Source organism: Amborella trichopoda, chromosome 3 (assembly GCF_054954075.1).
Source record: "Amborella trichopoda isolate Santa Cruz 75 chromosome 3, AtrichopodaSantaCruz75HAP2 v2.0, whole genome shotgun sequence".
In the NCBI taxonomy this organism is placed as follows: Eukaryota; Viridiplantae; Streptophyta; class Magnoliopsida; order Amborellales; family Amborellaceae; genus Amborella; species Amborella trichopoda.
In genome coordinates, this window is record NC_142338.1 from 6,400,384 (window position 1) to 6,417,772 (window position 17,389).

The window sequence follows — 17,389 nt, forward strand, 5'->3', positions numbered from 1 at the left end:
TTACTCAATGTGGATTTTTTCATAAATTTGATAAATTTGAGAATGCTAACCTACTCTATTTACTACTGCAGATCCTTATGTCGACATGATTATGGCTGATGGCATCTCCTTGCTTTGCAATGACTTGCAGGTGCTTATGATTTTCAAATTGTATTTACATTTGTTTGGTTGATTAAGGGATAATACAAATGAGGATTTGGGTCTCGTAGAATTGTTTCTCTGAAGATTTGGTCTCGTGGGTTTTCCCATTATATGACCTGGTGCATTCGATGTAATTTCATTTGCTGATCAAGTTCACCATGCAGCCTTAAAAAAGGATGCATATGATTAAATCTTGATTGAATTATAAAATAGTTTGTTGGAAAATTAAAACAGTTCGTTGGAAACTAGTGTGTATTCACAGTTTTTATGGATATGTACTCAACCTGTGGTTAGGCTAAACATCTTCTAATAATGTTTGGTAAGAGTCCTCCACGGCATTACTGTTTTGTTGTAATTCGATTTGAGGGGTTAAAAAGAGTCCTCCACAGCATTACTGTTTTGTTGTAATTCGATTTGAAGGGTTAAAAACCTTAGAAATCATTCTCTTTCAAATTGTTCCTGTGGGAAAACATTAGCCCCTGTATCCTTCATAGCTTTTCATTTGGTGTTTTGGATGTGCTATTACCCACAGTTGGTTGCCCTTGTAGGTGTTGGATCTTACTGAATCCTCGTCCCTGCTTGTGCAGTCTCAGAACCTTTAAAATGACACTCATCTTTGGGTATGGTGAGGTTGATAAGCTTTTGTTTTTCAGAGGCCATATCTGCATCAAGATTGCTAGATAGAGCGAGAGGTAGATTATGTAGGAAAGAGTTTTTAGTCATGAGAGCACTAATTTGCATCTACAGATGGAGGAGCAAGGAATACTTGCATAAATGACGACCTGGAGTGTGAGGCATGATTAAAGCTTTACAGCACTAAGCTGTGGCGTACTTTGGGATTTGAGGAGTGACAGATAGTTCATGAATTGAAGTCCTGAATAGCCTGGAGCCCTGGAATCTGCTCCTATGGGGCGGACCAGCAATCATCCACATCTCTCCCTCATTATCTCCCTTCCAAGTTCCAGTGACCTCTCCTCGGAGGCACTCATACAAAAATGTTGCCTCACCTGCAAACTCTAAACGGTCATTCCCATATAAGGCTTCGTTCTCTTTAAGGGCTGTAAGAGAGAGGATTTGACATTTAAGTTGGTTTCTTATATTCTTGGATTAGGCAATAAAGGAATCATGTACCATGTTTAAGGAAATCCTAGACCATGAAAACTTAGAATTATGACACTATGTATGGATTTAAATTTTAGTCTGTGTAAGGTCCTGGCAAGCCCTACCAAAACAGAAGTTTAGTAATCTATCTTGGGTTTATGTTGGGTTTATGATGAAAATAACAGAAATGTCTTTCATAGAAACAATGCAAAAAGGAATGCTGAAATGACTCATGGACATGATATCAGACCTAAAAGACTGCCCTCTGTGTAATATACTTACCTAGCTAAACTAAACATTGTTGATTTTTGTGATTAATGATTATGATAACTTATTGATCATTGAAAGAAAAGTAGGAAAGGTAACGGTCTCAAGGAAGGGGGATTAGGAGGACCAGAGGAGGGTTTGAGGATGTGGGCATAGTGTTGGTAAAGCGGGGGGAGAGGAGGGGCGGAGGGGTTGGAGGATGTGAATGAGGGGTTGGCGGGTAAAGGGCGCATCATGAATAGTACACCTATTGTAACTAAAGTAGTCCTTATGATGGTAACTTGGGCGTCGAAGTGATTGCTCAGCAGGAAACATGTGCATAGTATCTATCAAGAGAGTATGTCGAGTGTGACTATGTAGTTACGTAGTTTCATCACTAGCAAAGAACACGTTGTATGTGGTGTAAAATAATAAATATGGTTCTCCTTTCCTTTGCACCATGTTTATGAAAATGCATTTCAGGCCTTAGAATATTAGAACTAGTGGTTCCTCACTTGAGCAAGGCCTTAAAAAACTCACTGGTGAGGCCCTAAAGATACAATGGAATTATTGATTGATCATGTTTATATTATACATTTCTATACATCTTTTGTGGTTCACCATTTATGAAGACCTACCCCAAGCCATTAAATATTTCTTCTTGTGAAATTTGTTCTGGTGTGATTTCTGAGGACAAAGTCTTTAATAAGAATGGCTCTGAAAATGAGATGTTCATTTTAGTGTTTTATTACACCTCAGTTTTGCAACATATGCTCGTGATGCACCAATTCATCATCATTAATAAAGCCTTTTCCTAGCTAATTGGGGTCGGCTACATGAAGCCTGGTCCACCACTGTGCTCTATTAAGGGCCAACCCTTGGTGAACCCATAAGTCCCCATATCTTTTATCACTACTTCCAACTATGTCTTTTTGGGCCTATTCCTTGCCTTTTTGAGCCTTCCACTTGAACTAACTCGCACCTCCTAACAAGTGTTGTATTGGGTCTGCGCCACACATGGCCATCCCACTTAAGTTTATTTTCTCTAATCTTATCGCCTATTGGTGCCACACCTAAATATTTTCGAATGTATTCATTTTGAATTTTATCCTTTCTTGTCTTGCCACTCCTCCATCTCAACATCTTCATCTCAGGTACACTCATTCTATGGATATGTTGTTTTTTGACCGCGCCCAACATTCCACCCCATAAAGTAAAGCTGGTCTCCCAGCTGTCTTGTAAAACTTTTCCCTTCAGCTTCATTGGTATGCGGTGATCACATAAAACTTCAGTTTCACATCTACACTTCACCCATCCAGCTTGAAATCTATGTGCGACATCTTCCTCAATCTCTCTATTTTTCTGGATTATCGGCCCAATATATCAAAAGTTCGCTCTTTTTGGTATTTCTTGGCCGTCAATCTTAACTTCTTCCTTGTTTCTACTCCTATTATTACTAAACTTGTATTCCATAGACTTTGTCTATGTCTGGCTAATTTTAAGACCTTAAGATTCTAGAGTATCCCTCCGAAGTTCTGACTTTGTATTGACGCCGTTTCGGGTCTCCTTAATCAAAACTATGTCATCTGTGAGCAACATGCACCGCAGTACTTCATCTTGTAGGTGCTTAGTTAAGTCATCCATATCTCAGACATATAGGTATGGGTTCAATGCTGACCCCTGATGTACACCTATTGTCATTGAAAACTCACTCGTTTCTCCACTAGTTGGTCGCACACTAGCGAGCGCTCCCTCGTACATATCTCTCACTAAGTTGATTGAGTGTCTAGATACTCATTTCTTTTCCAACATACACCAAATCAAATCTCTATGCACTCTATCATAAGCTTTATCTGGATCAATAAAGACCATGTGGAGGTCTTTTCCCTTCGCCCTAAACTTCTCAATCAGTGGCATAAGTAGGAAAATATCCTCGGTTGTTGACCTCCCTAGCATAAAACCTAATTGGTTTTCTGATACTATCGTTTCATACCTTAGTCATTCACTCTCTTCCACAACTTCATAGTGTGACTCATAAGTTTGATCCTTCGATAGTTTGCACAATCTTGTATGTCTCATTTGTTCTTATAAGTAGGTACCGCAATACTTTTCCTCCATTCGTTTGGCATTTTCTTTGTTTTGAACACCTTGTTGAACAACTCCGGTACAACGTGTCACTTACGGGGAATGCGCTAACATAAGCAGATATCTTATATTCTGGATTCATGAGAAGTTTTGGTAAAGTTTTACGGTGGCTGCCTACCTAATACAACCCATCCTTTTTACCTGGGCTCGTGATGCACCAATTTTGTTCAATGTTTTAGTAGTTGAGCTGAAACTAAGTCTTGTTAGCTTTTGAAAGGCAAGAAACGTTTTTCCTGTATGAGTAGTGAATTGAAGGATAAGTCACTAATGCGTTCTTTTGGTTCAATGGTCTTTGGCAGGTGGATCCTGGGGATATTGTAATGGTATGTTCACTTGTTTTAATCTTTTTGACGTTGTTTTGCTTGAACAATATCCATCAATATTCATGGCCTATGAAGACATGCTATGAATTCTAAATCAGTTATGCTTAATGTTTTGAATATGATGGAATTATTATGTCATTTGGCACAAATGTTGAGTAAATTTTTGATAATTGAAACACACGCATGCATGCACACGCATGGACACACACACACGCAAGGGCATGCATGCGCATGCACATACATGGACATGCACACGCACACGCACACGCACATACCCATGCATACACGCACATGTACACACACGCGCGCACACACACACACACACTCACATAGACAATCAGAGACAGACAGACACATAAATAGACCCACACACACATGTGCACACACATGCATGCACATAGACATAGAGCACATAGGCATAGATATGTAGAAAAACAATTAAAACATTCATGAGTGAACCTCTCACAGACAGACACAAATACACACACACATAGAGACATACGCACGCGCACACACAGAGATATGTAGAAAACCGCTTAAACACTCATGAGTGAACTTCTATAATATTTCACTTATTGCTCATCACCGTCCAAAATCCATCAGATGGTCACGATTGTTTAATAGTATTTGAGTTTTAAGATTTTTTTTATAAATCCGATTAACCTCAAATTTGTGGGCATGTACTCCTCAATGAGGCTCTCCTAAATAAAATATAAAAAATAATTCAAACCATAAAATGACCATTACCCCTATGAATATTTCAAGGTGTTTTGGTCATTTTATTTTTTGATAATTATATTTTTAATATTTTAGTTTTGAGAAAGCTGGTTAGATGTGCACACGCCCTAAGTTTCAGGTAAATAAGATATATAGAAAAATATTGCAATTCAAAGACTATTGGATAATCATAGCCGTCAGATAGATATGGGATGGTGACGAGCCATGAGTGAAGTACTGTAGGAATTCACTTGTATATATGGCATGAGTTCCCTTCTAAACCACACATTTAGTAAATAGGTTTTTGGAGCTTTCTCACTAGCTTAGGCCATGACTCAAGAGATTCGTGTCTTGATGAAATTAAGTTTTGTATAAAAATATTATATTATGTATTATATTATATGCATTATACTATAATACATTATGGTATATTATCCTATATCATATCATGTTATATTATACGTTATTGGGGAAGAAGACAAAACTCATTGATAAAGTGAAGCTTTTATGATTATTAATATAATAAAACATGAACAAAGCTATGACTGAAGCCAAGCAAATTATATAGTATATAATGGCAATGCGCTCTTGTGGGAGCAAACTACCTATTTGGTCCCTTAGGCAAAAGCCAAGCTTGGAAAATTTTTAAGATTTCAAATTTTTGAAATGTATGACTCAATGACTAACTTTAGAAAAAAAATTGAAATACACACTTTTATATAACATATTCATAGTAGGTTTCTGCACGAAGCTATGGCTGAACCCCAACTTGTTTTCAAGTGCACTGTGCACATGATTCTAAAGCTCACTCCCTTTTTATATATTATCATTATCATCCAAGCCTTATACCAACTATATGAGGCCGGCTTCTCTTTATATATATATTTATAGATATATATACCTTTGGACAACAAGGATAAAGTGGACCTAGCCAGCTGAGTATTGCCAGGTTGAGCTGGATATGGAGGGCTACTGGGCTCTGCCAGGCCTAATTTGCGGCCCCAAATAACAAAGAGGCTGGATCGAGGTCAGGTCACACAGCTGGTCTCGATGGACCATTATTATGTTTGCAACACACCTGGATGGGCCCTAACATGCCCAGCTCCCTTAGGTTTAGTTGTATTATCCTTTCCATTTTTGCTTTGTGAATGCATCGCATATAATGATGAGTGTTGTATCTTAAACATGTACTTACCATGTGTATGCATGCGTACCATGCCTTCCGATCTTTTAAAGACGGTGTGAATACATCACATATAATGATGGCTACTGTATCTTATACATGTACTTTGCATAGATACATGTACTTTGTGTATGCACACCTACCATGCTTCTTGATCTATTAAGGAAGGGGTTATGAGATCTACTATCTCTAATATATGTACCTATCATATTTATCCATCTTCTGATAAATGGGATATGCTTAGTTAAGCGTATCTAAATATTTCTTGATGTCCTTTTTCTTTCAATAAGATGGAAATGAGTCTGACAAGGTTCCTCAAAAATGAATACTACATGCTTTAGGATAAAAATTCACTAAAAGGAAGATGGTGCAGGTATGGCCCTGCCGAGGGGTTGTATGAGGTATGGTCAGTGCAAGGCTGATGTTGGGGGAGTTTTTCGATGCAATGTTCGCAAAATCGAACCGGAACGGTTAACCGGGTTTGGGGCTGAGAGCGGTTTGAACCGGAACCAGACTAACCAGGGCGGTTAACCGTTTTAACGGGTCAAGTAGTTTTTTTTTATTTTAAAAAAGGTAAAAAACGTCTAAAAAAATTTAAAAAAATTGAAAAAAAAATAGAAAAACTTAGATTAAGTGTATACTATTATATTACATACATTTATCTTACAAAAAAAATTGAAAGAACTTTTTATATAAATTAATATTTGAATACTATGAAGATATGCAAGACAATTTAGAATTTGTCATTAATTCAATTAATGAAGTTACAAAGTCCAACTAACAATGCTAGTAGTAATGAGAGCGGCGAGGGGGATCATGATATTGTTGTATTTCAATATCAGGATTTACGGGGTGAAAAATTTGAGTAAGGCTTGGTGGAGTCTGTAATGCCGCAGTTGTGCCCTCTCGCCAGTCAGGAATATTTCTTGTGGTACCCTCTTGGCCAAAGTCTCCTAGACTCGTCCAGCCTTCATACTCTCCCCCACCTTGTTATGTGTTACCTCCACCCTGTTCTGTGTTACCTCCACCCTGTTCTGTGTTACTCGCACCCTGTTCTGTGTTACCTCCACTCTGTTCTGTGTTATGGCCCTCAACATCTTCAATATTGTCATCATCATGAATAACCAGGTTACGGTGACGGCTACAGCTTCGTCTCTCCCTTGTTGAGTAACTGCTATGCCTCAATGCCTGGACTTCCTCCCGAGCCAATCTCATTGACTTCCTCCCGAGCCAATCTCATTACATCTTCCTGTTCATCAGGCACCGCCTCATGTTGCCCCCCTTCACATTCCTGGATGGCTGGTTCTTGCCAATTGTTTTCCATTGTCCCATCTGTTTCATCATCATGTGCCTCATCTTTTCCTGTGTATAATCGTCATCCATGTCCATTGTCATGTCTCCTTCATTGGATGCTGCAACATTCACATTATCATTCATATCGGCAATTGCCCCACTAAGAAAATGTTGGTCTAATAGTGGGGTCCTTAGTGACACCCACTGATCGACGAGGTCCCTCCGGAAGATGTAATCAAGGTTGATCGGCGTGTAGTTTATGGGGGTCCTCCTTATATGTTTCTCTCTCAATTTCCAATTATAATGAATGTACACCAAGTTGTGCAGCGTCTGTGTCTTTAACCTATTATGCCTCGGGGCGTGTATCCACTGAAATGTACTCCAGTTTCTTTCACAGCTCGAGGCAACACATGTTTGACTCAAAATTCTAACGACAATCTTTTACAATTGCTTTGTTCGAATTCCGTGTATCGTCGACCATTGTGCTGACACAGACAAACATAGAAATACTTAACAATAGAAAATAAATTGATTTAAAAAAAACCACAAATAGTAGTGTACTAAACTATTGCAAGTTTTAACTTAAAACTAACTTGGGTGCAATTTTGCAACTGTTTTTGGCATTGTTATATGCAAATTCCCCATTTTTTTCCATGTACATGATAAGCTAGAAATAAAAAGATGCATATACAAGAAATTAGTACCACATAGAAATGCAATTCATTATTACAAATTGAAATTTTATTACATACACGTTTTGATTAAGGTTTACTTGTTGCATACACTCCATCTGAGTTTCAAGATCAAGTTCAAGCCTGTAGATGCAGTTTCTTACCCCCTCCATGATATCTGCATCATCTAAAGTGGCATTGGAGTACAAATTTTGTGGATTAAGAAAGAACCCTGCACATGGTTTGTCATATTAGTAATTACGGTAACTTTTTTCGAAGTTTAGAAAGAGTCATGAGTTGCGACAGTGAATCATAAATTACCTGCTGCATGGATATTCTGGTGCAGTTGGTCTCTCCACCTACGATCAACAATCTCCAATATCTCTTTATTCCATATGTTATTCTCAAATATAGCTTCCCTTGCACGTCTCATTGCATCGAACAGAAACCCCATTGCGGGTTTATCATTAGAGTCACTTAACCTCAACACCTGTACTAAAGATTCAGTTATAGAAACAACATGGTTACATCGAGTCCAGAACCCCCGATCGAGAAAGGTGGTTTCAACCTGCCTTCCAAGTTGACTCATTGCTGCTCTATCAGTTTGCCATTCATTAGAGCGCATCATTGACCTCAATCCTGCCTTGTTTACCAATATCGATTGTATCGTAAGGAACGCTGTAGCGAATCTAGTAGTGGACTCCCTGACTCTCTCGCATGCAATGCTCCTTCATCAAAACGTGAAGATACGTGTGATTGTATATAAACTTTGTAATCAACTTGCTCTTCAAAATACAATATTTAACCCTCTTCAGCTTCCCTATTTCCTTGAGCATCGAATTAATACAATGGGCAGCACAAGGAGTCCAATAAAGATTGGGCCTTCTCTCCATTAGCATCAAGCCTGCTTTTCTGTAATTAGCAGCATTATTAGTCACTACTTGGACTACATTTTCAGGTCCAACCTCATCTTCAATTTTGTCTAGGCGTGCGCATATCAGTCTCCCAATATGTCTCTTTCTTGATAAATCAATGCTAGAGTGGTAAACAATGCCCCTAAGGCAACCTATTAAAAAATTGACAAGATACCTATGGGACTTGTCCTTCCAACCGTCGGTCATGATGGTCACTTCTGTACCTGGCCAGTAGACCTTGAACTATGAAATATGCTTATCAACATCATGAACAACTTCTAAACTTGGCCCTACAAGCTCTTTTGCAGTTGGACCTCTAACACCTGGCCCTACCTCAGCTATAGAGCTACCATTTGTGGGTAGAAGTCTGAGCTTGCAGAATTAAATGGCAGTGTATTAGCATACCAGAACATGCTAATCATCTTTCTCGCTTTTTCTATTAATACACCTGTTGACGAAAATTTTAATTTTTTTTGATGATATTGTGACTTGTGGGGATCAAGTCAAGAGGGTTCGCGGGTCATTGATGGCACATCTATAGGTTCATGCCGTTGAGTAGTAGATGACCGACTATAAGAGGATGGGCGACTAGAGAAACTACGTCTCAATCTACTAGATGTGGATCTAAGCAATGAATGCCCACATCCTCCCCTACCCGATACTACACGTTCTTGAGGTTGACGGCTACTGGATGCACCATCCCTTCTCCCATACATCTCTTGAATTTTCATTTGTCTATAATTAAGCTTTTGAATACTGGCAATCCTAGCTCGTTCTATTTGCATATCAAATTCTGCCTCTTGGTCATCTTCCTCATCTATTGGACTTTCGTACCCCCGCCCTATCTCTTCTGCATCCCTTTCTCTCTGCACTTTTTTTTCTTTTCCTCCTGTAATTATTTTTGTCGTTTGTTGTTTTACTTTTGGTGGCTCTTTTTTACAACCGGTGACATTACCCTTTACCCAAGCAAGATGTTCTTTTAGGTGATAAATACCACCACCCATTTCCTTGTTACAAACATTACATCGAACTCTTCCTTTGTTATTCACTTTTGTACCATACTGCCATGTCACATCTCCCCTTCTCATCTTATCATTTTCTTGTAATTTTCCTGAACATAAAAGTTTATTAAAAAAATATTTATTTGGGAAAATCACTCTACCAAGGGGACCTTGTCAGCATGGATATTTAAACCCTACTTTCTCATGAAAATGAACAAGTTACAATAACATCAAATAGAAAAAAAAATTATAATTAAGATGACCATGAATCACCATGCCATTCAATTAATATTTCTCAATAAAAAACATGCATGTGTGCCTCTAGAACATGAAAGCTGAAAAAGCCATGCATGACAGGAATGCATTAAGAAATGTGGTGAAATATGTTTTCTAGAGGGCTAAGGTCAAGTAAATCCTTCAATGGGGAATATGAACAAAAATAAGTGCTCAAACCTTTTCCAAAGCACATGGTACACCATGAAATTGAATAAGAGCAGCAACCTATTAAACAAGAAGTAATCCATATAAAGATACCTCAATTCCTGATGAGCAGTTTGCATTTCATGTGATAGTGACCCTTGCCATGAATATATATTCATGGTAAAAAGTTTTTCTCAAAAGGTTCTAAATGGATGCATCAGAAGGGAAAAATACATCCACTTTCCAAAAGTGATTTTAATACACTCCTTGCTATAAGTTTAAACTATAAAGCATGCATTGCTCCAAGGAGTTCTACAAGCTAGTACAATAGATCAATTTTGTATGTTGATCAAAACTGAAGATCTGATAAGATATGTTGCCAAAACTGAAACCTCTATAAAAATGGGCTTTAAACACAATTAAAGTTGAACAACTAAATATATCCATTTTTCATAACATTGCTGCCTACATAAAGATCTAAAATCTTAATTGCTGCATACATAAAGATATAAAATCTTAAGGCTTTATGACAATTGCATAGTGAAGTATAGCCAACCGGTAGTCCGATACTTAAAGAATACTTGGAATACTTAATGTTTTTTGAATCAAAATGACCCACAAAATCAAATCATTCATAAAAAATGGGAGTACAAATTTTTTTTTATTGAATATATATATATATATATATATATATATATATATATATATATATATATATTCTCATATTCATCACAAAAAACATATTTATATAAATATATATATTATATAACATTAAAAACAATCCTCACAAAAAAAATATCAATTTTATTTTTCATTCAATAAACCCTAAAATCCCTAAAATCGACCTCCAAATTTTTGTTTTTGTTCTAAAATTCGTTCATTTATTTTATGCAATCAATAATCTCAGTCAAATATTGTTTATATTATTCTCATATTCATCACAAAAAACATATTTTTATAAATATATATATTATATAACATTAAAAACAATCCTCACAAAAAAAATATCAATTTTATTTTTCATTCACTAAACCCTAAAATCCCGAAAATCCCTAAAATCCCGAAAATCCCCAAAATTGACCTCCAAATATTTGTTTTTGTTCTAAAATTCGTTCATTTATTTTATGCAATCAATAATCTCACACAAATATGGTTTATATGTATTCTCATATTCATCACAAAAAACATATTTTTCTAAATATATATATTATATAACATTAAAAACAATCCTCACAAAAAAAATATCAATTTTATTTTTCATTCAATAAACCCTAAAATCCCGAAAATCCCTAAAATCCCCAAATTTGACCTCCAAATTTTTGTTTTTGTTCTAAAATTCGATCATTTATTTTATGCAATCAATAATCTCACACAAATATTGTGTATATATATTCTCATATTCATCACAAAAAATATATTTTTATAAATATATATATTCTATAACATTAAAAACAAAAAAACCCTAAATTCCTAAAATCGAGCTCTAAAAAACCCTAAATTTCTTAAATCGAGCTCCAAAAAACCCTAAATTCCTAAAATCGATCTCCAATTTTTTTTTTTTTTTTTTTTTCAAAAATCGTATTTTTATTTATTGCAATAAATAATACTAGTCAATTATTGTCCAAAAAATCCTAAAAAAGCTGCAAACTTAAGAAAAAAATTAAAAACATTTGGGTTCGAGCTTACCTTGTCTGCTTCAGTCTCAAAATTGAGCCCCAAATCTCTCCATTTCAATGAAATCAGGAGTCTTGAAATATATGTATCTTTGTGATTATTAAAATCCCCAACTTTTTATCGAAAAAAACTGAAAAACCAGCCAAAATCAAAGGAATGGCAGATTTTTCATAAGAAACTGAAGAATACGAAAAAATGCACCAAAAATTTGTTAAAATCGATCTGATCTTGGAGTTTTTGATTCAATATTGATGGATTTATAGAAGATTTGAAGGTATAGCACAATAATTGAGCCAAAAAAAACAAAAAAAGGGCATAAAAAAGCATAAAAAAGCATAAAAAAGCTGCAAAAAATGGCGAATCACGGGTTCTGCCCAAATAGCGGGCACTGTTAAAAATAACGGCTGCTATTTGCTGTAGTGTTGTTGTTTTGTTATATCTCCCGATATAACGCTAATCTGGACCGGTTTTTACAAAACCGGTCGGTTTTGTAAACAATTCGCCGGTTCAAGGCCAAACCGGCCGGTTTTTTAGCCGATTTTTTTAGGACGATGTGTTTTTTTACTAGCACACTAAAACCGGACCTAACCGGAATCGCCACCCCACCGGTAGCGAGCTAACCGGCCGGTTTCGGTTCTGACCAGCCAGTTTTTCGAACACTGGTTCGATGACATGGTGGTGAAGTATTGCTCATGTTCTTAGGACGGGGTCAACAGACTCCAATGAAGTTGAGGTTTTAGGTTTCTGGAGTTCGTATTTTCAAACCAAGATGGACGTTGATAATGTCTTGAAGGGGGCCTCAAATGTTATAGCATGGCCAAAGTGACAATTTCCTATTCCATGCCCTGACTCGCATCGTCTGAGTCCTTTTTATAACTATCTTATATATGGTAATATAATGTCACTTTCATCAACAGAGACAATCTCTTATTCCATGGAGATTCACTGCCCATTTGGGTGAATTTTTTGACAAATGTATGAACACTTAATTAGTTCTCCCCATACTTCAAGAGAAGTGATTAGTTTAGTCCTCTCACTAGGTAAAGGGAGAAGCATAGCCCAGAGTTGTTTATAGTGCCTTCCCTCTGATAGCCATTTTTTGTCCAGTGTTGCTTGGATTGAGTTAGTATTGACAATTCCACAATTTTGTACCTGATATGCTTTATGCAGCAATAAAGTTTAATTGCCAAGCGAAGAAAAGGAATTCAATGAGAAGTCAATTAGGAATGTCAGATCTTGAAATGGATGTATGGAAACCTTATTTTTGGGAAAAAGGAAGCCAGAATTCCAAACACAAATTGGGCTTATAATGGGCTGTAACCTGGTTCAAGCTCAGCTCAAATTGACTTATGGGCTGAGTGTGATTGGGCCCTTTTTTATCCGATGTTCTGGGCTTGGCACGGGTGATTTGGCCCCTGATTGGCCTAGGATGGGGAGCTTGGCTCCAGGCCACCCAGGTTAACATCTAGTGAGCGGGTGCTATGGCACGTGCAACCTTTTTGGACTATGAAAAGCCATAATCCGTCATTTATGGACATGATGTAGGGAGAACAAGAGCCAGTGTTGGGTAAATGTCATGTTCTTGTTTGTTCCACTCTCTCTCTCTGTCCATTTTGTTGGATGGTGATGATCCATGGAGATTGCTTTAATGCAGTCCATTGGAATATGATATGCTTTCCTATGTAGAAATTGCATCATTCTGTGGAAAAATGGGTTGGTTCTGTCGTTTCTTTCTTGTAGAGAAAAATTTGTACTTTGTGTAAGATGAAATATGTGTGATGATATTTTTTTTCTTCTTTCCATTATGTGGGGGCATCATTGGACCCCAGATTGCAGAGTCATGGACACATGGTGATTTAAAATTTTGATTGCATGTTCTCTTTACATTTTACAATTCATTTCTTAATAAGCAAATGTGAGCCACAAAATATTACTTATTTCCAAACCGAACTTAAATTCTTATCACAGAGAGTTATCTGTGTTGATTTATACCTAAGAGTTACCGGACTAAATTAAGCAAGGCTTGAGCATCAAGTGGAAGTATGCTGCATGCTGCTGAATTGTGATCGAGTGCATGATTCATACTTAAAATCTAGGCTACTGAGAGGTACAAACATTAATTTGATAGTGTATGATGACTTACAGACATTTGCATAGTGAATATTACGAAGTAATCTTACAAGTTTAAACATTTTCCCAAAATGGGGCAGTATTGTGGTGAATAATATCATTATAAAAATTGTAAAGTTGATAGAAAGACTAACTAGAGAAACTGGCAAATGTATCTATGTACTGCTTTGATGATATGGTTCTACACTTGAGGATCCCTGGTTCAGGCAGACTCTTTAATGGAGTTTTGTCATTCTTTCAGTTAGTAGTGTCTTGGCATATGAAGGCTGCCACCATGTGTGAATTTTCTCGGCCGGAGTTTATAGGTGGACTACAAGCACTGGGGTAAGATATTTCTGTTACAAGTAATCTGAACTATTGGAGCTCATTTTTCTTTCATAATTGTTTGTGATGTGCAGTAGTAGGCTAAACTGGCTAGTTTGATTAAAAAAGAGTAGGTTCATCTCCCATAAATCGCTTGTTTAGATAGTTTACCAGTTTTGTTGGGCTTATTCAGAATTACTTTCCCGTTCAGTGGACTGTGATTTTTCATGCCCCAATGAATTTTAATATAATATTACTTAATGATAATTTGAGAACTACCTTGAACTGAATGTCAGCATTTAATGGTGCAGGGTGGATTCAATTGAGAAGTTCCGAGAAAGAATACCATTTATGCGCTCTGAGCTGAAGGACGAACGTATGTCTATACTATTCGCATATTCTCAATGCTTTTGCAGCTCTCACTATTTTAGCCAGATAAGAGTGACCTTCTGTATTTCTCCTTTGGAATGCATGGGCATGGCTACAATTCGTGATTTAACTGAAAATGTACCAATCCATCTCTATTGCCTGTGAAGTTGGTTAGGTCACCACATAACTTTCAGTTTCTTTTTTTCTTCATGATGGGACTCTATGACAACTAATTAATGATCATGATTCAATCTCTTTCTCTTTTTTTCTGTGTATGGGGGCACCCATATGTGTGTGTGTGCGTGCAATGCTAATGTCTTCTTTTGGCTCATGTGCTTCTTCTCCAGAGAAATTTCGTGAGATCTACAACTTTGCATTCAACTGGGCTAAAGAAAAGGTTAGAGTGAATAATTTTTATCTTTGATCTCAGTGATGATTCTAGAAAACCTCTTTGTATTGTGTTTCTCCTTTTTGAAGTCAAAAGTGTGAAATGGTAGATAACACCAATTAAAACAAAAAGAAAAAGGACGATAGACATATATATCCCCATACTTGCAGTAACAAGAGAAAAAGAGACATCTTAATTTGTTATAGTCATATGGCCTTAGGTCTAGTCGCATGATACGAGGATATATATCCCCATACTTGCAGTAACAAGAGAAAAAGAGACATCTTAATTTGTTATAGTCATATGGCCTTAGGTCTAGTTGCATGATACGAGGTTTGCATGAGGGGAGTTAAAGGGTCTAAATAGGTTTTTAGCCTCGTGCAAACCATGCTAATGGGCCTCCAAAGAAATGCTTTTTCTTTTATGTTTTAAAGCACAATTGGAACTTAACAATTATTTATTGTATATTTGTATTAGTTTGTGTTTGTTCTTGATAGTGTTTTTAACAAGCACGTGTACTGAATCCATTAAAACTGTGTAATTAATTGTGCAATCAGCATTGGTGACGTCTTGGAAATTCTTGTGTGGCAAGCTCCTACTTACGAAGAGTACTACTCGCGCACACATTTCCCCTCTAAACAATTAACAATTTGATAGTTTATCATCCATTTCTCATTGTGTGTGTGCATCTCTCTCTTTCTCTCTTTCCCTCTCTCTCTATGTGTCTGTGTGTGGAAAACTCTTAAATTTGCTTAAGGGCTTTTTTTACTACCTTTTCACCATCCGATCAAATCTACGGTGGGGATAGGTAGTGTTCCATTTTTACTTTAATGTTACAAATTTGAATTGAGCTCAAATCTTGGGCATACTTGTAAAAACATTTTTAAAAATATATGAAAAGGTAAAATGACCGAAACACCCCTGAAAGTTAATTTTTTGGTCATTTATATATATATATATATATATATATATATATATATATATATATATATATGTATATTGCTGTTGCCCCCCAAGTGAGAAGCATACATACCCAAAAATTGAGCCTAATCTAATCTCCAAGAAAAAAATAACTTAAAATTGAAATTGTCAAACATGCTCTCAACCGTTTGATCATATCAGACGGTGAAGAAGGGGAAGTAAATACTGAAAAAAAATGCTCTAGAGCGTTTTAAAGGTTATATATATATATATATACACTATAATCAGTAGAGCACTATTAATCTTAGCTGCCCAATGTTGATCGAACAGTTCAAAGGGTATCCACTGTTTGACTTTTAATTTTTCTTTTAGATTTTCAATATAGATGACAGTCATCATCATCATCTTCATAAGCTTTTTCCTACATGAATCCTTGTCCACCATTCTACTCTATCAAGAGCCATACCCTTAGTGGGGCTATAACTCCTTATATCTTTTCTCATTACTTCCATTCATGTTCTTTTGGGTCTAACCCCTTGTCTTTTTTGAGCCTTCCACTTGAACTAACTCCCACCTCCTAACAGGTGTTGTAGTGGGTCTGCACTGCACATGGCTAGCTCACCTAAGTCCACTCTCTCTCATCTTATCACTTATTGGTGCCACATTTAAGTTCTCCCTACTATGTTCATTTGGAATTTTATCCTTTCTTGTCTTGCCACTCATCCATCTCAACATCCTTATCTCAGCTACACTCATCTTATGTTATTTCTTGACCGCCCAACATTCCGCCTCATAAAGAAAAATTGGTTTCCCAGTTGTCTTATAAAACTTGCCCGCCAGCTTCATTGGTATGTGACGATTACATAAAACTCTAGTTGCACATCTCCACTTCGCCCACCCAGCTTTAATTCTATGCGCTACATCTTCTTCAATATCTTTATTTTCTTGGATTATCGATCCAAGATATCGAAAGTACGATCTTTTTGGTATTTCGTGGCCATCAATGTTAACTTCTTCCTCTTCTCTACTCTTATTATTATTAAACTTGCATTCTATATACTTTTTCATTATCCATCTAATTTTAAAACCTTTAGATTAGGGAGCATCCCTTCAAAGTTCTAACTTTGTGTTGATGCTGTTATGGGTTTCATCGATCAAAACTATGTTGCCCGTGAACAACATACACCATGGTACCTCATCTTGCAGGTGCTTAATTAAGTTGTCTATAACTAAGACAAAGAGGTATGGGCTCAATGCTGACCCCTGATGTAGACTTATTGTCACTGGAAACTCACTCGTTTCTCCAATAGTTGTTCGCACACTAGTTAGCGCTCCCTGATATATCTCTCACCAAGCCGATGTAGTCTCTGGAGACTCCTTTCTTTTTTAGCACCTACCAAATTAAATCTCGAGGTACTCTATCATAAGCTTTTTCTAGATTAATAAGAC

General features: G+C 36.7%; 1 protein-coding gene and 1 long non-coding RNA gene across 5 annotated transcripts in view; both read left to right on the forward strand.

Moving 5' to 3' along the window:
* The window catches only part of LOC18439983 (defective in cullin neddylation protein), a 42,655-nt gene that overhangs the window by 18,240 nt on the left and 7,026 nt on the right, over positions 1-17,389 (forward strand). For all 4 annotated transcript variants that reach the window (XR_016052886.1, XR_016052887.1, XM_020670749.2 and 1 more), the window contains 5 exons: positions 72-130; positions 3,933-3,956; positions 14,201-14,283; positions 14,574-14,638; positions 14,979-15,028. Coding sequence is in view for 2 of the 4 variants with exons in the window: in XM_020670749.2 (XP_020526408.1) it covers positions 72-130; positions 3,933-3,956; positions 14,201-14,283; positions 14,574-14,638; positions 14,979-15,028 (281 nt within the window). In the remaining 2 variants the exon portion in view is untranslated. The remainder of the gene's footprint in view (positions 1-71; positions 131-3,932; positions 3,957-14,200; positions 14,284-14,573; positions 14,639-14,978; positions 15,029-17,389) is intronic.
* LOC148782706 (uncharacterized) lies at positions 683-1,342 on the forward strand. The gene is made up of 2 exons (XR_016052888.1): positions 683-761; positions 889-1,342. It is a non-coding gene; the product is annotated as an uncharacterized LOC148782706 (long non-coding RNA).